Here is a 25,040-nt window from a genome sequence, read left to right as displayed (position 1 = left end):
TGAGGAAAAATTAAGGAAATATCAGAAGCTGTTAGATGAAGTTATTTCAGCTTCTGAAGACGGTAATTATTATTTAATAAATTAGTTATCAATTCAATTTGGGCAATTTTTTTCTTAAATTGTACCTCTCGATTCAGTCATTGGACTAGAATCAATTAAATCTCAATGGAAACTTTTTTCCTATTAAATGAATAAATTGGTTAACAATTTAATTTGGACAATTTTTCTTAAATTATACCTCTTGATTCAGTCATTGGATTAGAATCAATTAAATTTCATTAGAAATTTTTTTCCTATTAAATGACAAGATCTTTATGTTTTTGTAGACTCAGACAATGATGATTTAGACGATGAGATCTCTGTTAATGATACTCATTCATAATTGACATCAAACGCGGAGCCTCAAGAAACGATTGGTGGCGATGATCACCCGGCGGAGCTTAGTGATAAAGCTTCTGAGTTGCTTGGTGTTTCCAAGCGTCATTGAAAGATCAATCTTTCCATTTTCATCCTAAGCTAGTCGCTTGTTGGATCGAAATTTTGGAGTCTGGTTTGGATTCAAAGGTCAAAAAGACGTTTGAAGAAAATTATCCCAATAAAGGAAACTGTCCGTTAAAAGGACCTGAGTTAAATCCGGAGCTACTGCCTCTCCTACACAAGATGGCTCAAAGTAAGGATAAATTTTTATCTACAAATCAAGACCTTTGTGGCCGTGGATTAGTTGCACTGGGTAAATCTCTTTGTGGAATTTTTAACGACGAAAATGAGCCGATTGAGAAGAATACATTGCTGGAATGGTTATGTGACTCCAGTCGAATGTTCTGCGAACTTATGTTCCAACTCACCAAGACTAGGAAATTTCAAATCTACTCTTACGTGGATGAGAAGAAGAAAGCTGTTCTCGTTGACTCAAAGACCGATAAATTTCTTTTTGGAGAAGATCTCGGTAAGCGAATCAAGGCAGCCACTTTAGCTAAAAAAGCTGGGTTGTCCTTGAAGTCTACGCCTGTGAATCCTGGCCCGTCTAAACCTCGTCAGTTTTTCAACTGGAGGAGCTCAACTACGAGTCGAGGTGACCAACAGCAGTCGAGCTACAGTCAGAGGGGCCGCAACAACTTCCCTCGTCGTTCTCGAGACCGATTTCCACAGGCACTATCTCGTACAGCGACTACCAGATCCCAGAGTCGTCTGAATCAACCGAGCAATTCAGAGACACCATCCAAGTAGAGGTGAGGGTTCCTGGGCGTTTAAGCCATTTTACACAAGCTTGGTCAACTATCACGTCGGATAGTTTTATATTATCAATAATCTCGGGGTATAAAATTCCTTTTTTGTCTATTCCAGTTCAGTATTCTGAACCGCCGGAATTTTCTGGTTCTGATTCAGACATTTTTGCAATGTCTGAAGCTGTAAATCATTTATTAAATATTGGTGCTATTTGGAAATGTAATTATATCAAGGGTCAATTCGTTTCAAGTATTTTTTTAGTTCCTAAAAGTAATGGTAAAAAACGATTGATTTTAAATCTTAAAAAGTTAAATTTTTTTATTAACACGAGTCATTTTAAACTAAAAGATATAAGAACGGTTTTGAAATTAATTACTAAAGGTTATTACATGGCTAGTATTAATCAGCAGGATGCTTATCTGACAATACCTGTCCATAAAAATTTTTGTAAATATTTAAGATTTCGCTGGGAAGGTCAATTACATGAATATGTTTGTTTACCTTTCGGTATTTGTACAGGGCCTTAGGTTTTTACAAAAATCACAAAGCCTATAGTTAATTATTTAAGAAGCTTGGGATGGTTGTCGGTAGTATATTTAGACGATTGGTGGTTAATTCACAAAACACTAGAAGGTTGTTCTGAAAATATTAAAATTACTATTAAATTATTAGAATCTTTGGGTTTTGTTATAAATAAAGATAAAAGTGAATTAATTCCGTCTACCGCTTGCCAATTTTTGGGTTTTATTCTAAACTCTGAGTTAATAACCATAGAATTGACGCCTAAAAAAAGAGAGCATATTTTGGAGCTTATTAAAAAATTTAAATCATTAGATTCTCGTGTAATTAGAGAATTTGCCTGTTTCGTGGGTAATATTACTGCAGCTTGTCCTGCTGTAAACTATAGTTCGTTTCATTCAAAAATATTTGAGCAACAAAAATATTTATCTTTACTTAACTCTCACGACAATTACGACGCGGTTATGCAGTTAAATCAATGTTTGGAAGAAGATTTTTCTTGGTGGGAAAATAATATACTGACTATTAAAAATCCTATCCGTCAGTCTAATTACCAATTAACCATTTTTTCCGATGCTTCTTTGACCGGTTGGGGTGCATCGTGTGATAATAAAGTCATCTTCGGGCAATGGGACTCAGAAGAGAGGTCTTTGCATATTAATTGTTTAGAATTAATCACAGCTTTTAATGGTTTAAAGTCATTTGCTAAGGAATTATCTGAGTGAAATTTTGCTAAAAATTGATAATTCAACTGCGATCGCGTATATTAATAAAATGGGTGATACCAGGTACAAAAACTTAAATATTACCCGTAAAATTTGGTAATGGTGTGAAGAGCGAAACCTTCGGTTATTCGCTGCTTATATACCTTCTCAAGAGAATGATATTGCTGATGCAGCTTCCAGGAGCAATAATATCGATACCGAGTGGGAATTAGCTTCTTGGGCCTTTAAACAAATTTCTAATCATTTTGGTCAACCACAAGTTGATTTATTTGCATCTGTTGAGAATAAAAAGTGCGATTATTTTTGTTCGTGGCACAGGGATCCAAGTGCTTTTTGAATTGATGCATTTACTATTAAGTGGGATGATTTTTATTTTTATGCGTTTCCGCCATTTTCTCTAATTTTAAAAACTTTTAAAAAAATTCAAACAGACCAAGCTTGTGGTATTGTTGTAGTCCCAGAATGGTGTCTTCAACCCTGGTACCCTCTTTGGTTATCTTTATTAGTAGAACTTCCAATTGTCTTTCAACCATCTAATAATTTACTCCCTGATCCTTCTAGGAGGATGAATCACCCTCTAGCCGAGAAGTTAACGCTACTGGCAGGGAAATTATTCAAAAATCCTTCAAAAACCGTGGTTTAAAAGAGGATTTTATTGATTTATTTGTAACGGGTTGAACCGTCCTTTGGTCACCCCTTTGTTTTAATTTAATAATTAGGGCGCCACTGGAATTTTTATCACAGTTTCCAGAACCGGTCTAAGCGGGAGAGATATCACAGGGTCGAGAGAAATCATAAAAGTTTGACATAAATAAAAACAATTAAAATTGGCATTAATTATAAATTTATTTTAGCAAATTGACGACAATTAAATCTTATTTAATTCTCACACGCACACTCATACTTACAAAAGTTACTTATTCCTACGATACCCTCATATGGAGCGTCTATATCGTAGTTTCTATCATAGTATCCTACTCCTGCGATACCCTCATATAGAGCGTCTATACCGCAGTTTCTATTAAAATTTCCTATTCCTACGATACCCTCATATGGAGCGTCTATATCGCAGTTACTATCATAGTTCCTATTCCTGACGGTACCCTCATATGAAGCGTCTATACCGCAGTTTCTAACTAAGTCGCGCTGTCCACAGGACCCTCACGCTCTAAGACTCTAGATATGCCCTGGGTGGTCGCCCGGACCCCTGCCCAAGGTTCATACCGTCCTTAGCCCTTTCGCTGTCCACAGGACCCTCACTACGGGACTAAGGAACCTGAAGTCGACTAGGACAGAGGAGGATACCATGACGCTAGTCGACAACCTGCTAATACTAACCTCCTCGACAGCCCGTGAACGAGGAGTATATACTGTAAAATGTTTTCCACACACACACACACACGATTCTCAATAAAACAATTTATCTTATATAGACTTGACTCTAATTTACAATTATTTAAAAATCCAAAATACTTTTTACAACATAACTTCCTGGGAATCAAATCTCCCGGTTCCTAACTTGACTTCGATAAATAATTTTATTTAAATTCTGGTTGCTTAGTTATTAATATCACAGTAGCGTTTTGTTCAACCAAAATGTTAGATTAACTAAAATTTACTCGAATTCAAACTGCCTGAATAATCGGCTTATGTCTATTTTGAATTCCAGTCAAGATTTGAGACTTAGTCTTCGACTTGGTAAAAATTTCCCAAGGCTAAATTTTATGTTGATTAATTTTAAAATCATCGTACTGGAATTTGACAAATTTATTTAACGAAGTATATTGAACAAATCTTCTTTTGTCGATAAATTTTCTCTTCTAATTTTATTTTATAAATTAATTTATTATTTAACAATTTTAATATTCTAATTTAAGGAATTTGTGTCTAGGATAGTTTTATTTTATAATTTTTGATAATTTTCCAAAAGTAAATTTTAATTTAAATCTACTTGTTAATTTTATTGGTCAATTTTAATCTAACTTGGGCAATTTTCTAATTTTAATTTCTTTTAGTTTTATTTTAATTTCTAATTTGTAATAATTTAATAGACAGAATATCGCTTATATAAATGACGCAGTTAACTCAAAATTGTCGATATCAAAATTTCTGATTTGAAAATTTTAATCTAAATTTTATCGACCATTTTTGTAATAATATAAATTCTAAATTTAACCTCTTTCATTTTTAATTTTGAAATTCTTCCAACTTATTGAATTTTCTATTTGTTCAAATTTTAATCTAACTAATTTTAACCTCGATTTATAATTTAGATATTTTAATTAAATTCGAATAATTAATTAATTAATCAAGTAGGGTGATTGGAAGATGGAACCTGGCCTGTGCCTAGAGTTTCCGGGAGCGACGCAATAATTTCCCGAGGTTAAACTTTATTTTGTACCTGAGAATTTTTGACAATTTCTTCACTTGAGTTCGGCTCTCTTTGTTCTCGTTGACTTCTAATAGAAGTAACCTTGTCCGCCAAAATCACGGTGTTCTCGGTACTCGGGTTCACTGCGTCGCAGCTCGGGATATTTAGCAATATTTTATCTGGAAATTCAGGATAGTTAGAACGGTTTTATTGGATAATTAGGCTGGCTAAATGCCTAGCAGTAATTATCAATTTTATAAGTTAAAAATAATCGCTCTGAAGGTTCCACAGGAATCTCCGAGGAATATTAATATTTACCTGGTATTTCTAAAATTTCGTGTTGGTTGCTCGGGCTCCGGCTTCACAATGTCGCTTTTTGTTCGGCAACTTCACTCGTCCCTCGTGTGGGATTATCCCCACCCGCGGAACACTTATCATCTAGGCCCCGGAACTTGTGTAAATTTTATTTTTGCTGCGCGAGCATCCTAGACCACAGCGCTCCGTGATCCGTCGATAACTAACCGCGGCTAGGGTGAGGACCTTCAACGGGTAATGAAGGAGCCCCGTGACATATTAATATCTTCAATTACTCCGTCTACACGGAGAAAAAATTATGGGAACTTTTCCTATACCATTATGGGAATGGTTCCCATAATGCTATAGGAATAATTCCTATACTATTATAGGAACTATTCCTATATCATTATGGGAAATAATCCCATAATATTATGGGAACTATTCCTATAACACCATAGGAACTTTTCCTATACTATTATGGGAAATATTTCCATAATGATATAGTAATGGTTCCTATATCATTATGGGAAAAATTCCCATAATGATATAGGAAAAGTTCCTATATCATTATGGGAATATTTCCCATAATATTATGGGAATAGTTCCTATATCATTATGGGAACTATTCCCATAATGGTATAGGAAAGATTCCTAGAATATTATAGGAAAAAACATTTCTTTTTAATTTCTCTCATTTTCTTATGCACACAAATTATTGAATGTTTATTATTATTATTATTATTATTATTATTATTATTATTATTATTATTTTGTTATTAAATGCTCAGGGGGGTTATCCCCGGAGTCCGATTCTCCGAGGATGACTTTCTTATGCAAATTGTACATAAACATGAAAATGCGCATAAGGGGTCATTCTTATATAAGGCAGCAATATATGCGGCAAGAACCCTTGGTCTTGGAGAAATAAACGCTCTTATGGAACTCCGAAAGGAGGAATTTAAGAGCGTCATCAGGAACACCGAGGAAAAACTACTCCTTGGCGAACTGATGGACAAGTCCATGCACAGCGTGTTCTTTAAACACGTGCGTGATCATGGCTTGTCCACCCAGCTGACGTTTTCCTTCTTAAAGTCAGCTGGCCTGATGTCCGAGACTGAAGGGTTCATATTTGCCTGCCAAGATGGTGTCATTATTATTATTATTTGTTATTAATTGCTCAGGGGGGTTTTCCCCGGAGTCCGACTCTCCGAGGGCCCAGCCTGAGCGCCATCCATTACTGCTGCACCACTCCACACAACAAGGCGGTTAGTGAGTGCATCAGGCCAAATTCATTTGCCTAAGTAGACGCAGGGATCCCAAAATGACAGCCTTTTGCATCCGCACTGCTAGAGACACGGCTGCTGAACTGCAAGCCGGTATCTTCGCAAGTGAAGACACAAAAGACTGTTTCATCCCTCCAAGGACGCCGACAACCAAAACGACGAGCTTGACACGGTAACCTGGGTACAGTTTGCCAATTTCAAACAGGAGATCCTGATATATCTGGTGTTTGTGCTCTTCTTTGGCCGAGATATTGTATTCGGCTGGGGCCGAAAACTCAATGACATAAATGTCACGAGTAGCCTTGTCAAAGAGCACAATATCAGGTTTGTTGTGGTCAATCCGCCGGGTTGTTGCGAATGGTATGTTCCAATAAATTTTGGAACTGTCATTCTCAACAACCTGCGGAATATCTCCTGGCAGATAAGGCAACACTGGTGTCTCATCGATACCGCAGCTATATCTGAGATGATAATAGAGTACTCGCAGGGCAGCATTGTGACGCTGTATGTAGGCACCTCTTGCCAGCACAGGACATGCCGACAAAAGGTGCATCAGCGTCTCCGGATGTTGTTTACACGTCCGACAGGACGTGTCCGGAAGCTGCGCCTGGAGCACCTTGCTACGGTATTCGAGAGTGTTGATAACACCATCTTGGCAGGCAAATATAAACCCTTCGGTCTCGGACATCAGGCCAGCTGACTTTAAGAAGGAGAATGTCAGCTGGGTGGACAAGCCATGGTCACGGACGTGTTTGAAATACACACGCTGTGCATGGACTTGTCCATGTGTTCACCGAGGAGTTTTTTTCCTCGGCTATCCTGACGACGCTCTTGAACTCCTTTTTCGGGAGTTCAATGAGAGCGTTTATTTCTCCGAGACCTAAGGTATTTGCCGCGTAGATTGCTGCCTTATACAAGAACGACCCCTTCCGCGCATTTTCATGACTATGAACAAATTGCATCAGGAAGTCGTCCTCGTCTGCTGTGAAATTGGCAACCTCGTATGTTAAACCCAGAACCAAACGATCGTGAAGCCGCTCCAAGCTCTGCAATCCTCTCCCTCCGATGTTCCGGGAGAGGTACATCCTGGCGACTGATGAATTAGGGTGCATGCTCTGATTCATATTGATGACTTTACGGGTTTTGATGTCGAGATCTTTCAACTCATTTCGAGGCCATTTCAGGATCCCAAAAGAGTAAAGTAGGACCGGGACAGCGAGCATGTTAGTAGCTGAGACTTTGTTCTTGCCGGAAAGTTCTGATGACCAGATCTTCCGGAGTCTCCTAACATACTCACTGCGAAGAGTTGTTCGGACTTCAGAGACGGCATGCATTTGCCGCTCTTCAATCCCTAGATATCTGTACAACTCTCCGGCGTCTAATTCTCTTAAGACGCTCCCATCCACTAATTCGACATCTCCACCCGTATCAGAGCACTTACCCTTCGCCAGGTGTACGACCGCAAACTTGTCCAACCCAAAAGACATTCCGACATCTCGTGTGTACTCTGCTACGATGTTGATGGCCGTTTGTAGATGATCTTTGTTGGCACTGTATATCTTTAGATCATCCATAAACAGTTGGTGAGTGATCGAGTATACTCGATCACTCGGTAGCCCCGCAGAGTACCCACGAGTTTGTCGGCTCGACAATAATAATTAATTATTATTATTATTATTATTATTATTATTATTATTATTATTATTATTATTATTAACATTTTCGTAAATATAAGCTCATTCTAATTTTATACTCATCGAGACCTTTCATTTGAGTACCCACATCAATTTTTCATATATTTTATATATTTATATATATATTATATATATGTATATATATAAAATATATCAAAAATGCATGTGGGTACTCAAATGAAAGCTCTCAATGAGTGTAACATCGGAATGAGCTTATATCGTTAAAAACATCATTAGTTAACAAAATACATTATCATTCGTTAATTAGTAACATTTTTGTAAATATAAGTCCATTATGATTTTATACTTATCGAGACCTTTAATTTGGGTACCTATATGAATTCTTTTCATATATCTTATATATATGATATTTATAAAATATATGAAAAGTGCATGTGGGTACTCAAGATCAACAACAATTTATAAATAAAAAATCTATCAAATAAACATTTTCCCTTGGACTGAATTGTGAATCTAAACAATTCTGGAATCCACCGGAAGACACACAAAAAACTTCATTAAAATCGGTCCAGCCGTTTAGGAGGAGTTCAGTGACAAACACACGCACAGAAGGAATATAAATAGAGAGATTATTATTATTATTATTATTTTTACTTTTACTTTTACTTTTATTTTTGTTATTATCGTAGCTTCTTTAAAAAAAAATTTTGAATTTAAAATTTAAAATTATGGGAACTTTTCCTATACCATTATGGGAATAGTTCCCATAATGATATAGGAACTATTCCCATAATATTATGGGAATAGTTCCTATAATAGTATAGGAATCATTCCTATAATTATAGATACCATTCCTATACCACTATGGGAACCATTCCCATCGTTATAGGAAATGTTCCCATAATTTTGGGAAAATTTCCTATAATTATGGGAACAGTTCCCATAATTCATGGGAACAGTTCCTATAATTGCCTGGGAACTGTTCCCATAAAATTATGGGAATAGTTCCCATATTTTTCTTTCCGTGTACTGAAAAACAGTATGAAAAACCAATAGTTGATTGGGTTTCTTCATGTAACAAAAATAATTATAATTTTTTTAGTCCCAATGAGCAATGGGTTGATTGACGTTGGTAGAAAAATTTAATGAAGGTGCGTCTTATAGTTCATTAAATACGTGTCGATCGGCAGTATCTTTTTTATGCGGAGATTTTATTAGGAAAAGTCCTTTAATTTGTCGGTTATTGAAGAGTGTTTTTAAGTTGAGACCACCTAAACCAAAGTATGATCGGATTTATAATCTAGATCCTGTACTTAAGAATTTAGAAAATTTATATTCTTTGGGTAATATAAATCTTAAACAATTAACAATTAAACTACTTATGATTTTAGCTTTGATCACAGCTCATCGAAAACAGACTTTGAATCTTATTAAGCTCTTTAATATTAAAAAGATTAGCGATGGTTATGAAATTGAAATTTCAGACGCGATTAAAACTTCGAGACCTGGAGCTTGTCAACCTTTATTGATTTTGCGTAAATTTAACGGAAATCCGAAATTATGTGTTGTTTTAGTTTTAGAAGAATATCTTAAAGTCACAAATTTCGTAACCACAGATCTGCTTTTTATTACTATTAAAAAAACCTTATAAATCTGCTTCTAAGGGCACTATTAGTCGCTGGATTAGGTCTTTTTTGACAGAATGTGGTATCAGTTCTAAATATACGCCTCATAGTATCAGGCATGCAGCAACATCATCAGCACTGGCTAAGGGTGTTGATGTTGACATAATTAAAAAATTGGCTGGATGGTCTGAGACGTCTAATGTCTTTAATCATTTTTATAACAGGCCTATTGTTAAAGATAATAATGATTTTGCAAAAGCAGTTCTCTCTTAATTTCTATGCCATTAATACCAAATGTTGTAATTTTATTGTTCAATTTAAATTGTATTATTGTTAAATAAATAATTTTGTGATCTAAATGAAATTTCATTGCAGTACTCTCTAAACATCCTACAAGTATGATCTTTCGAACAAAATATGAGTTATAATTACATGATCGAGCGAGCTCGCCGAAGGCGAGCCAAACTCGGTCATAATTATAACGATTATTTTGTTCGAAAAGATCATCCCCAACCCATTGATAAACGGTAACATTAAATTTTATTTAATAATATAACAAACCCACCCTTGATTTTTTCAAGATTTCTTTGACGCTAAACTATATGAACAGGAGAATGTCGACGTGATGGAGCTTGATTTATTTTCGTTTTTTAGAATCTGAAGTTGATGAAAAATGTTGCGTACTAGAACGTTACTACAAGTATGATCTTTTCGAACAAAATAATCGTTATAATTATGACCGAGCTTCGCTCGCCTTCGGCGAGCTCGCTCGATCATGTAATTTTTAGCAGATCATAACTTATTCTAAATCGAATATTACTTATTACAGTTTACTTTTTTCCGTGTATTATAAATTTATATTTATTAAAGTTTTTTACACTATTCTTAAATCAGATGAGTTTTCTATTTTTTAATTTGGTTTTCCATAAAAAGCATGTTTTTTAGTTTTGTTGAATCGCTTTCTTTTGCTGTAGCGTATTAATACAAAATTTGATTGAGCAATGCAATGACAGTAAATTTATCTGGTGCTGGTGAATCCAAGATGAGAATGTAGAAGGTCTTGTTGATAATTTGGGTTAAATGCGCTCCAGTGGGTGACGTTGGTAGGGTCCAGAGGTGAAATCCTGTCGTTGGTTGTAGGTTTATCACCTTCCCAGATGTGACTGGACTGGATGCTCGTGCATACACGTTCGTGGCTCGTTCAATTTGTTCTCTGTAAGTCGAATATCACATCGTCATGAATTGTTTTCAAAGTCGGTCTAGATAGCGTAAAAGATTTGAAAGCTTAGTGGACTGTATGAAAATTAGGTGGATGTGATTTCAGAGGAGTTCCAGGTTGAGATGTCTAGAAGAGCTCCTTTAGAAGGCTGAATGACTGAGATGAAGGTAGATTGTAATGCTAGAGTCGATTTAGGCCTATGTGATAAGTCCTGAACAGCCTACTTCTGAGCTTGAGAGATGCCAGAGTCGATTCAGGCCTATATGATAGGTCCTGAACAGCCTACCTCTGATCTTGACACATGCTTTTGTATTAGGAGATTTAAAATTGTTGAGAAGGCATGTCCTGACAAGAGTTATTTAAGATTGACTTTTCAGTGATTGAATCATGCATTAATTGTCAATTTGAAAGTGTGAAAATTATCGTAGAAGTCACAAGAGGAAAGAGTCAACTCAAAATTGCATCATCTACGAAAGATTGAGTGGATAATACAATTCTTATTAGTTGATGTGTTTTTATTAAGTGAAATTGACCAATTGCAGTTTGTACGTACCTTTGAGTATTTTATTTAGAATAAAATACTATACCAATGACACGCAGAGTTGAATTGATGTATCACACAGGTTGTATGGTTGAGTTTTAAATAGTTCTGGTTGATGGAACTTCTTTCGGCGACTGAAGATGATCTGAGACGATGGATAGTTGTTGCCAATAATTGATAAAACCAAACGATTGAAGAAACACACTGTGTACACTTAATAGCGTGTGAATAAGTCACCACTGAGAACTGATAACTTGGAATCGACTGGGAAAATAGCTAGAAGTTTGGAGATGGATGTCGTGAAGTTGCGTGTTCAAAAGATTGCTGAAGACTGACTCTTACTGCAGTGTTTTTTGAACTTCAGCGTACAGAGAGTCTTTTTATTTCTTAATAAGTGGGAAAGATTCAGAGAAATATTCTTGAGAAAAACCGTTGACAAAAATATTACATATAAAAAAAAAAGGAAAGTAACAATGGAAAATATTTAAGCCGAACCAGATGAGTGCCCGGGTTGATAAGAACAAGAGATGCATTTAGAGCCTCAACGGCCAGAAAGTCATAAAAGTAGGTACTTGAGAGTAGAGACCAGGATGTATGTATAAGAATTTGTCGCTAGAACGAAATATTTTAGAGTTTGGTTTTTTTTTATTTACTTTGTTACATACTGAATAATATTTTTGAAAATTCAAATAAATGACGTTAAAAAAAATTAGTTATCTAGTTAGTAATTTATAAAATTAGTTAATAATTGAACAAGTTTTCTTAAGCTATTATTTATTTATGATTGTAACTGTTATTAATGATACAACATTTTGGGGCGCTGTTCGATTACAAAAAAAAAAAAAAATAGTATGCAAAATATCTTGATTCCGTGAACTAACAAGGCTATAATAATAAAAATAGCCGCCAAAATGAGGCGAAAAAAATTTTTCGATCGTAAAGCACTCTCTGATGCTTCGCATCATGAGTCGTGCAAAAAAAAAAAGTTATTATCTTTACTATCCATGTTTATTGCCGAGATATTATCTTCTCTTTAGTTGACTAAATTATAGAAAATTGAAAATTGAATATTTCTTCTTGTTGTTAAAAACTTGAAAATGTTGGTTTGATGTAATGACTAATAATAAACACACAATGAATACGGCAGTCATTATTTTTTATATCCATTTAAAATTCTAATATTTGTCAATATACAAAACCAAAGGTCATATTCGAGTATGAAAATATTAAAAAAAAAAAATAATTTCCTAATTATTTTTACGCGAACGTTATTTTTAGGATAATCTGCATGATTAATACTGATATCTTATCATAATTATTGATGGTTGATCATGAGTTTGGTTGTCATATTTCTGCAATAGCACCTTATCCTTATCTAAATTTTAAAATTTATTAAAGGAAATAAATATCAATAATTAAAATATTAAAAAAATGATCTACATGAAACTAATAATAATTTTAAAAAATATTACTTTTGATCCATGAAGATAGAATGATAATTACAAATATATACATATTTATGTATATATGTATATATATATTTTTTTATTTATGTGTACGATGCAAAATAGTAATACAATGTAGATGCACTAGTACGGAGAAACAAAAATTACGTTAGGCATATGCGACGTCATCAATGATATGAAGTGGGAGATCGTTCTGTAAGAAGGGAGTACAAGCTGTATAATATATACTAAATAATGAAGCGCGCTGTATTAGTAACCATATCGTGTTAAAAGCCGAAAAGCTGACCGCGCCTTGTATTGGAAGCAAATACCACATTACCAGATAAAATTAAAATATAGTGTATCTTTATTTTTGACAAGTTGATTTAGTTTTAATGAATACCGATTATTTTTTGTGCAATATCTAAACAACTCAAAACTCAATTTAATAGTGAAAAAAATAAATAAATAACAGGAATATTATTATAAATTATTAAAGAAAAAATAATAAATGTAAAAACTTAAAGTTGAGTGTTGATTAAAACATACCATAAAAAAACATAACACCAATTATAATAATAATAATAATAATAATAATAATAATAATAATAATAATAATAATAATAATAATAATAATAATAATAATAATAATAATAATAATACACTTAAAAACTGTAAGTGAATTCAAAAAATGTGATTGCCGTTATGACCAGGAGCACAACAAATCTGCCAACAGTCGGTCAGTCCGTGTTAACAAAACTGGTATATCCTTCGTCATACTATGTTATTGGTATATCACCAGCGCTGTTTGAGCCTTTTGCGTCAATAAGTTGCACTAGCTACTCAGAATAAGAATAATCGTATATCGTGGTGTATTGGTGTATGTCGTGTCTGTTGGAGGAGTAAGCGAGACCAAGACCGTACCGGAGACATCGCACTGTATTAATACAGCGGTTTCCGTGGTCATTGCTGGCTGTCAATCTCAATCTTAACTCAGTTAGTCTTAGCTTGTTGTTTAATTATTACTGACCACAAGTATCTTCGATTCTTGTCTATGTGTTCAGACAGGTGACAACACGAGAGCACGTTTTAGTGGGGCCGAGCAAGAGCGGGTGTAACCCAGCGTGTCTCGTTGAGAGTGAAAAGAGGAAATAAGGAAACAAATCAAAAAGTAGGTGAGTGAGTCGTTTATCCTCGCCTCTTTTTTTTTTTTTTTTGGTTTTTATTTTGTACATTCACACACTATCCAAAAATTTTTTTAACATCCATACACATTAAAATATCAGTTATTGTTATTATTAATTACTAATTTTTTTTTATGTTCCGATAGTGATATGAAAAAGTGAATTGTGTCTGGTTTATTATATGTTATTCAATCGCCGTCAATAAAACAGTTGTGTAATTGAAATACATTCAACTCATTACTGCGGTTTTATATTACCTTTGCAATATCATTTATATATTACTCATATAAGTAAATATATACATCCATGTATACACTTAGTATATATAAATGAGGTTAGGGCGTCCCTAAAAAACGATCGATTCCTTGTTAAGAAGTTTCGTGACCTGCGAGTTTTAATAAAAAAAAAAAAAAAAAAAAAATATCTGTATAAATTGTGTGCATTCAAGTATTGACTTTTTTATTACTATTTTGCAACATTATTGTTTTGTGTAGAAAGTGACGTTTACTTTATTTCTAACCTATGTTATTAATTATTCACTATTTATTGCTAATTATTAATTGAAAATGATCCGAAAATTAATATTTTTTGTGTTAATCTATTTGGTTTGATAATTATGTATCATAGTTGTAAATAATTACTATGTTTTTTTAATTTTTACTTTTCAACAACCATCACAGTTAGTACCAGTACGAAATGCCGGTCATCAGTGATAGACTATTTTAAAGGTTTATTTATTTTTTTTATTTTGTTAATTTATTCACTTTTTTTATTACTTAAGTGGGTCAAGCATTACATAGTTCTAACAGTTGTCTTTGTTTATTGGCATGAACTTGGTAGTGCGGTGAAATAAATGTGTTAGCGTTGACAAAACCTCATTTTTTAGGTTTGTTAATACATAATTTCAAAACATTGAGAAAAAATGTGTACACGTGTCGAAAGATCAAAAAACTATTAATGTCAAAAAATTTTTTTAGCTCTAATTTATTTTTTAAATTATACAAAGAAATTGTCAAATGTCCTGCTGATACGATGTTGAAGCGTCAATTTTTATTGTTTTGTGAAGTAAAAAATAGCTTGTAATTTTTTAATATTTGTCTAACTTACATTTGGAGTTCCGGTTTGTGAGCTTGTTAACTTGATGTAAATAGTGATGAAATTTAAAGAAAATTTATCCTCTAGAATTTATTTACAATTAATTTATTTGATAGTCTATAATTTTTTATTGAAAAATAAGTCAAATAATTTAATCGATCTTTTAACGTCATACGATCATAACTTTCTCTTGTATAATTAGTATAATTTTGAAACGTCATCTAAGATATCAATTTAAAAATTTGTGTATTCATTTGACTATTAAGTATTATAATTAATTTAGCTCAGTAGGTATAAACAACAGCTTGTTGGTATGTAAACTTTATAAAGAATAAATTTCAATTTTTTAATTTTTATTTCAGTGTAAAAAAATTTGTAACAAAGCCGGTTCTAAAACTAAAATTTATCCAGGCACGTTGTAAATTAAATTCAAAGAAAAAAAAATTTTCTTCAAAAAGAAGTAGAGAAAATTCAATTTAGCGACGATCAATAAGATTTTTTGAATGAATTCACTCTAAAGTTTTGAAAGCAGTTTAAGAAAAATTCTATCAAAAAAATACTCTGCTCATCTCAAATAAAATTTGATAGAAAAATCAAGTTTCAGTTATTCGACACAAAAACAGTTAATATTAAAAAAATAATTCTTTTTACTGAAAAAAAAAATGAGTTTTTTTCACGACTCTTATTTTTATTTTAAATAAATAAGAAAAAAATTCCGTTATTAGTGTTTTCTTCCAGTAATTTGAAACGATGAATAATTTTTAATAGTTTTTTAAATATTTTTATTTTTTACAAGAATAAACAGCAGTTCCTAATTTTGAACTGCAAATCTTGTATACACATAGTTTTCTTAGAATTGTAAAAAAAATAAAAAGTTGAAAGTTATCACATTTCAAGGTTCATATACAAAAGTTTGATGCCTAAAAATAATTTCTAAAAGTTTGATAAAAGGATTATCAAGAAAAAATAAAGATGATAATAAATAGTTTTTCAATAATGTCAATAGAATTTTTTTTATGTCAATCTTATCTATTTTAAGAGTCATGATTAATTATTTGAATACAATTAATACGAAAAATGATAATAGACAATAAAAACATCTAAATAAATTATCAACAAGGAAGTATCCATCGTACCTTGGTACATACTATTAACTATTAACCATTGTAATTGCTAAAATTGCGTATGAGCCGATAAGTAAAACATTTATTTTATTTATTTGTGTATTATTGGTTATTTTATATTATTTTGCCTAAGTACAATTTCATAACTTCCGAGTTGAGCCCATTAAGACGAGTAAGAACGTGCGGAATCCGGTTCTACTCGCACAACGATCACCGTGGCGTCATAGCATTTCTCCAACAGCAAACATCGATTTGCCGATTATTCTTTACTTACGTAAAGACCCCTCGGCAAGTTTGACTTGTGTTGATTCGAGTCACCGCGGAAGAAAAAGAGCGAAAGAGGAAAAGTGAAAAAGAGAGGAATTCGGTGACAGCGAGAAAGTTACTAAATACCTCTCTTTACTAGTTCGCACTTAAGGCGATATTCTTATTTCTTATTTACGATTTTATATTTAAAACCTATAAAAGCCTTATAATCAATTACGTATCAATAAAATCTATATTATATATTACTGAATTTATCAATATCGATTAAGTTAACTATGATAATACCAACAGAAAATCTTCACTTTGATTTACACAGATTGTTTTTAAAATTAATTGATAATTATCTTTTAGATCTTGTAGTATTTCAATAAAACTATATGAAATACTTATCTTTGAAACAAGTTTAGTTATGTATCAAATCTTATCTTAGTGTGTAAATAACACCATTTACTTTACCATACTGAAAAAATTAATGTAACGAAAGTGTAAGTAATTGTTTTTTTTTTTTTTTTTATTTTCAGAAAATAAAGAAAATGACGACGGCTATTGAAAATTTGGTGCACGGGTACAGAGATGTTATAGACAACAGATCTGGTAGGTATTATTTGCAATAATTTATTTATTAGATTTCAATAACATACTCAACGTTTTAAATCGTTTATTTATGTTTCTTATGGTTTAGAACTTAAAAAGATTCCAATAAAAATGATTGAATTTCTACAAAAAAAAAAAAAATATTTTCACAATTCAAATAATTTAAATGTTTCTATAAAATATATTTTCACTATTTTTTTTCTTTTTATGTATGATCAAAGGTTTTTGAAGTAAATTCCATTCAACATATTATTAATAAAACATTAAATGTTCATAATTCATGTTAAATTTTATTTTGGTTCAAATCGAACATCATATTTAAGATTACAACTATTTATCTACATATTGGGTCTCATATTTATAATAATTTATAATTTATTTCGTAAAAATTTTTTAATAATTAAGTGTTATAATTTAATTCAATATCATAAACATTTCTATATAAACATTGCCATTCAAATTAATAGACTCTGACATTTTTTAAAATTTCCTTAACAAAATTTTATGGATGAAAATTGTTTAACAATTTCAAATTCAGAAATATTAAATATTTATGACTGCAATTTGTTAAAACTAATACTTGTGTACTAATGTATTATTTAAACCAAACCAAAAAATGATAAAATGTCTGCTTATTTTAGTATCATTTAAAAAAATAACAATATAAACAAAACAAAATATTTATATTATTTAAAAACAAATGGATAAAAATTAGTCATTCTGGAAAATAGATTGTTAAAAATTACACCTTGTGAAAGTAGCACTGTTGATTGGGGAAGAACGAAAGAGAGAAAGAGTACGATTAACGAATGTTAAATTGAATAAAGCGTTTGTACGCATTGCGTTTGGCTGTCATGTCACATTATTACAATTGTGGGTCACTCATGCTACCAAAAAAAAAAAAAAAATTATATTCAATTAAACATTAAACTAACTTATAGCAATAGCATTTATTTTCTTACTTTACTATAAAATTATCAAGTACAATGAAATATTTATAAACTACCTATCATAACAGTGGTTTTTTCATTGAATATCTTCATTGTATTAATTTTTTTACGCAAATAAGTTTGAATACTTATGAGTAACATATAAGGAAAAAATCTTAATAGTTAAAATTAATGCTTCAATCAAACTTTAATAGCAAAAATTTATTTTATAGTGATAATATCTAGGCCGATGTATATAAAAAAAAATAACACATGTTCACAAAGATGATTGTGACCTAGTTATTTTTAGTTATCAATTGATGCATACATACGTTCTGCGGTTTACAGTTATTTATTACTCGGCAAAAATTAAAATTCCGTACAATATAAAATATTTAATTGGTATACATAATAGTGATAATAACTTTTTAATTGTTTTTTAGATCCTAGAGTGAAAGATTGGCCAATGATGAACAGCCCACTTCCGACGATGGCAATTTGTCTATTTTATGCTTACTTTTCAAAGGTTTTGGGACCCAAATTAATGGAAAATCGGAAACCTTTTAATTTACGGAGTATCCTAGTTATTTATAATTTTATTCAAACTTTATTTTCTACGTGGATTTTTTATGAGGTGAGTTTCCTATCTATAACACTTAGTAGATACATTACAACTATTTAAATAAATGACCTCGGTGACACATTTGACAGTTATAGTGATTGCAACTAGTACATGTTTAGTATGTTGTGCCTCGCATCATTACAGTTATGTTTAAGTATTTTGTTGGACAAATTTTTAGAGGTCAATCTTATCCACTTTATAATATTCCTTAAAACATGCCATAGCTTATTGTAATTTATCAAGTTTTCTTATCTTTTAAATAATTAGATTATTGTTTTAACCCTGAGGTTCAAGATCCACGTTTCAGAAGGTGTCCAAATTTGTTTCTGATGACTATATCTAAATAGATCTCATAATGTGTGTATAAAATTTTTAATTGAATCAAATGGTGTATTTTTTTGCGGTTTTAACAGTTATAAACTTGGTAAATATTTTGCGACAAGTAACTTTCTTTATCATGGAAGAAAAAAATTAAAAACAAAGATTTCTAATGATTAAATTCACTTCTCATAATAAAATTTTTTTTAAGAATATTTTCGGACTTATAAATAACAAGGATTTTTATCTCTGAAATTAAATGTGTAATTATATCGCAATGCTTATCGAGTTAGCAATTAATTGAATACAAATAGAGTTATTTACGATATTAATTATTGTGATAAGAAATGTATTTTATTCATTCAACAATAATATCAATTTTTTTAGCAATTATTTTTTAATGGTACATAAATTAGTAATTACTTTCTTATCTTTAATCACTTGAAAATAATTATTGAATTAAATAATAAATTGTAAATTATCGTTACATAATTGTATAATTTTATTAAGATTAGAAATATTGAACATGTCGATAAAAATATTGTAAAGTATAATTGTGGATATAATCGTGTGATAAAAATAATTGAACCAGTAAAAAATTTTTTATATCCTAACGAACAAGGTGGATATCGCTTGAGTTAATTATATTTCACGCGACAGTAGATTATGTGAGAAAATGACGCGCTGATGCAGAACATGCAAGAGTCTTTCAAAGGAAGTGTATACATAATCAATCACTGTCATTATAATGGCTAAATACATAAAGCTATAGCCATTAAATGGATAATACAAAGACAACACATTACATCTCGTAAATGTAAATCTCCAGCTTCGAAGATGCTTTTAATATTCGGGAGTTCTCTTGGACTTTGTCTTTTTAGTGATATCATTGGTAGCTAATCATCTTCTCAATAAAATAATGACGAATACTTGTTCACAAAAGTAATTATTTACAAAATTTTTTGCTCTTGAGTTATTTCATTTGCATTCACTATTTATTGTTAATTTTTTTTTAATTTCAACGATAGTTATTCAATTATATTTATATTATAAATTCTACATGTGATATTGTTCTTATTGTTTTTGTGTGAAATATTCAAATTTCATTTTCATTTATTAATTTTGAATACTAAATTTTTAAAAATTATTATGACCAATGACTCAATCATAGCATTAAAGTCGGCTAAAATGTTATCTCAAGTTTTATTCAGTATCTAATGTCGTAAAATAAATCGGTCGAGTATCAAAAGCTATGCTCTCATTAAAGCTTTGAAGATTTTAACCGACCTTGACACGTTATCCATTTAGCTTGTTTTAACACTCTTTTTATGAAAAAAATTGATATTTTTTTTCCACAGAATTCAAAGTATAAATGCTACTAACTATTTCGAGGTCATATTTTTAAATTTACATGATCTTAATCGATTATTATCGGTGATTGTTAGAAGTGTGCTTTAATATGCATTTCTAATAAATTTATAATAACTAACCATATTATCAATATTTTCTTTTTTCAGTATTTAATGAGTGGATGGGCGAGAGGCTACAGTTTTAGATGTCAACCAGTAGATTACTCAAATAACCCTATGGCGCTTAGAATGGTGAACGTTTGTTGGTGGTATTACTTCAGCAAATTTACTGAATTTTTTGATACGGTAATTTAATTTCATAGTAGATGACTATTTTCTTATACTCTAATATTTAATTAAATTTCTAAAAAAAAAAAAAATAAATTACTTTCATTTGTAGTTATTTTTTATTCTAAGAAAGAAGAATCAACAAGTCACAACTCTTCATGTAATTCATCATGGTGTGATGCCGTTTTCAGTATGGATGGGTTTAAAGTTTGCGCCTGGTGGTCATAGTACTTTCTTTGCACTTTTAAATGCTTTCGTTCATATAATAATGTACTTCTATTATATGATAGCAGCAATGGGTCCCGAGTATCAAAAATATATATGGTGGAAAAAATATTTAACTACTTTCCAAATGGTAAGATATTAAATTTTTCGATACGTCTTATACAAGAGGGGTTCTACCTATTTTCAGCTTAAAATAATCGAAAAATAAAAGTATTTAAAATACTTTTTTTCAACATGTTCTACACTAAAAAAGAAAATTCTTAACTGAAGTGTAAATTTTCTTGGCTCAAGAAAATATTAAGCAAGATTGAAAATTTTTTTAATGAAGTCAAAGTTTCTTGAGCCAAGAAAATTTCTTCTTGCTCCAAAATAACTTTTGTTTTCCTTAAAATTTTCTTGGCGCAAGAAATTTGTTTTTTATGTGTACTCTTTGATAGATTAAAAATAAAATTTGTTTTGATCAACAATTTAAAGATAATCTATTAATTCTATAATAAGTCAATGTTTCGATTTCTTATAATTGAAAATAAGTAGAACACATTTTTTTTGTATTTTAAATTTTGTAGTTTACTGAGTATAATTTATTAATTAAAAAAAAATTATTTGACAGGTTCAATTTGTTTTGATAATGAGTCATCAATTCCAATTGCTTTTCATAGAGTGTGATTATCCACGTACATTTATGATTTGGATTGGACTACATGGTGTTTTATTCCTCGGTCTCTTTTCCGACTTCTATAAAACAAAATATAGCTCGAATCGTTCAAAGGTGAAACTAAGTAATAATGGGACTTGTATGCCAGTTTTGGACGACAATGAATATAAAATTCAGCAAAATGGTAATTCAATCTACACAACGACTATATACAAAAAAGAATACAACAAGTCTTATACCAATGGCACCAATAACGGTTATGTTGTTAATAATAATACTGAAAAAAAGCTTGCTTAAAAAGTTGACTTGTGATTGTCAACATTATAAGAAAAAACAAAAAATGGTTTTGTTTGATTATTACAAACAATGTAAAGTCGTTTGTTTATTTTATTTACTTGATTAATTATTGGTGTCCGCGATAAAATCGCGTTAATATGGACGCACATATAAATTTGTTGCGTGCCTGCTGCCTTAAACAGGCTCTAAGAACTATAGGTTTTATTATATTATTATTATTATTTTGTGTCTTATAAATTAGTATGAATGTGAATAGATGTATGAATGATAGAGAATGTAAGTTTTGATATATGTTGTACAGTTTATTCAAGAAATGCGTAAATGCAAAGAATAATAATTTTCAAAATTACGACTAGTATTTATACGATATAGATAAATGTTTTGGTACAGAATTATAAATGATTTACTAAATAATTAACGAAAAGAAAGTCCGACTATGTTCAACGTTGTTGTCCTTTGTGAATTATTAAAAAAAAATTAATGTTCAAACTTGAAACATCGTCGTAACTGTGTAATAACCTATCTATGACATGGATTTATAAAATTACTTAAGTGCAAATCATTAACTCCATTAACTTTAAAAAATAAAAATAGTTTTTAAAATAAATTGAGTATTCTACAAATCAACGTAGTGATCAAAACAATTTCATAAATGCGCACAAATGAGAGTTGAGATGGAAATAACAAATAAATATAAATAAATAAAGCGGTGTCTATCCAATTGATTGTTATTAAATATCTACATTACTATATTCCGATGTGTTCAAAGCTTGGATATTTAAACCTTACTATTAGATAAATGAAAACTTAATTTATGACAATAGATTTTTTAATATATACCAAACTAATAATTCTGTAAATCATGAACCGTAAGATTTATACTGCAAGTCACAACAAACACTTTTCTTTTAAACATTGACTTTTAAACAAGTCTGAAACCAAATTATGTTTAAATAATTGTATGTTAATAGAATCCATAATCACTGTTCGAAGTTTCACGCTACGTTTTTTTTTTATTCGCTATCAAATAACGAATTTTATTATACATACTAAAAAAATCGAACTTTGTATGGTATTACTTCGTAAGTATTCAAGATTTTTGGACTTGTACTCTGACTGCGGAACGAAGTGATTATTGTAGCTCATAATTATTTAAATAGGCTATTATTTTAAAAGCCTTTTACTGCTTACAATATTTTTCGCATAAAATTTTCAACTATACATATTTTTTTTATTTTTACGTGTTGATCTTAGTATATAATACGAGATTAACAAAATTTTTTATTAACTGTTAATAATTATAACAATAATAGTAATAATTATAATAATAATATAAATAATAATGACTTTATACTAATTTTATAACTGAAGTAAAAATAAAAATAATAACAATAATGATAAAAAAAAAAATAATAATAATAATCACAGTAAATAGGAACAAAAAAATTTACTAACCTGAATAACGTTGTTCCGAATTGTCTTGATTTATTTTTTTTATGAACACAAATTTTGTATAACTAATTAAAAATAGCGCAGTATGATATCTTGAAAATAATGCGTTAGATTATTATTATAAAAAATGTACAATTTGCGTTATTAAAATTATTTGTCATTTCGACCTTTTGTATGTAAATATTTTAAAGACGAATAACTGATTTTATTTATTGTATTTGATTATTCTGTGTGGCTTTATCATCAAAGCAATGAAATATTGTTAATTTTGATTTAAATTACAGTTTTAAATATGAATTTTATACAATTAAAGTTTTTTATAAAGACATTGTCTTGCCTTGGAATTGTTAGATCACTGTAAACAATTAGGAAAAGGAGATTGTATTTCAAACGAAAGTATTTATTTTTTTTTTCCAAAGAAAAAAGAATTATTTAAACACTTTTGATAATAAGTCTTGATCCTCGTCTATACATTCGTCTTATGCTAAAACAAAATTTTCAACATCCTTGAATATACTGCGGACAATGATGTTTATTGATTTGTTATTACATAAATTCAGCTTTGTGAATAATATAATTAGGCACTTATTGCTTGTAAATATACATAATTATCATTATCCAAGGTAATTATTAATAGAAAAAAAAATAATTAAAAAATTGTTAAGATGATGAGGAAAAAGACTCAAAAACAGCGTTGTCATGTACCTAATGTTAAACTTGAATATTTATTGATTCTCATTATATTTTTGTACATAATTGGGAAAAAAAACTTATGCCGAAAGAATAAATACAAAAATTAAAATATAGGAAGAATCCATATATATATATATATATATATATATATATATATATATATATATATATATATATATATATATATATATAACTATTAAAATGTTATTACCTTTCAGTATCTAATTAACAAATAAAATTTTGCTTACTGACGTCATTAAGATTGAAAGATACTGATTTTGATTATAATCATTCCTTTTTTTATTCAAACGTGATAGTAATAAAAGTTAATAGCTCATCGGTTGTTTTAAAATGTTGAAATAAAACAAATTTTATGCAAAATATTCCATGGATAAATTTAATACCAGACTTGAAATTTTGTTAATGAAAATAATCGACTGAAAAAGTTAAATTTTGCTAATAGTTTGAAGGTCATTAATCAACATTTTTCGTATAACTGGTTTTTTCAAACCTTTCAAACTTTTTCATTAAATTTTCACTCTATGAATGTAATTTTGAAGTAAAAATTATTCATATAATTTTTTTTTCGTCCTACAAATTTGAACGACAAAATTTATGGTCTAAAAGAAATTTTCAACAATTTAATAGTATTTTCTATTTTCTTTTTTTTACAATTTCGAATCTTTGGTAATTATTATTTATTAAAAATTTTTTCTCAAAACTTCAATTGTTATATTCGATAAACATGGTAATAAATATGTTTTAATTATTTAGCTATGACAATTCCGATGTTAATTTTAAAAAAAATTTTCACTGCACAAAATAAATTTATGGTTTAAGAAAAAACGAGCGCAAATATAATTAATTAAATATATCTTCGTACGATTTTTTTTTTAAATGCTCATTAACAAGTAAAAAGTAAGAGTTATTTTTGTTGATGCTTATCAGTAAATCATAAGTTGAGATAAATAATTGTAATATCTATCGTATTATAGGTAAAGCAGTCTTTATCCTTTAATTTTTGTAAGTATAAAAAAAATC

At 30.2% G+C, this 25,040-nt stretch overlaps 1 protein-coding gene across 3 annotated transcripts; it reads left to right on the top strand.

Annotated features, from left to right (window-relative positions):
- The first annotated feature begins 13,816 nt into the window (after nt 1-13,816).
- On the top strand, nt 13,817-24,119 carry LOC141534982 (very long chain fatty acid elongase AAEL008004-like). Of its 3 annotated transcripts, none has more exons than XM_074254674.1 (6): nt 13,817-14,078; nt 17,099-17,171; nt 18,544-18,734; nt 20,558-20,695; nt 20,790-21,032; nt 21,513-24,119. In XM_074254674.1, exons 2-6 carry the CDS (start codon nt 17,111-17,113, stop codon nt 21,852-21,854), a joined length of 975 nt encoding a protein of 324 aa, XP_074110775.1. In that variant the 5' UTR covers nt 13,817-14,078; nt 17,099-17,110; the 3' UTR covers nt 21,855-24,119. The 3 variants fall into 3 exon arrangements, with proteins under 3 accessions (XP_074110775.1, XP_074110774.1, XP_074110776.1); XM_074254673.1 differs by having other exon boundaries at nt 13,818-14,082; XM_074254675.1 differs by lacking the exon at nt 13,817-14,078 and adding an exon at nt 14,524-14,819.
- The last annotated feature ends 921 nt before the right edge of the window (nt 24,120-25,040 follow it).

The sequence above is a fragment of the Cotesia typhae genome, unplaced genomic scaffold (assembly GCF_013202065.1).
Source record: "Cotesia typhae breed Kobodo isofemale line unplaced genomic scaffold, CoteBio_Ctyphae scaffold_13, whole genome shotgun sequence".
NCBI classification, from domain to species: Eukaryota; Metazoa; Arthropoda; class Insecta; order Hymenoptera; family Braconidae; genus Cotesia; species Cotesia typhae.
The sequence above is the reverse complement of the archived record's forward strand: the minus strand, read 5'-3'. Positions and strand labels throughout refer to the sequence as shown.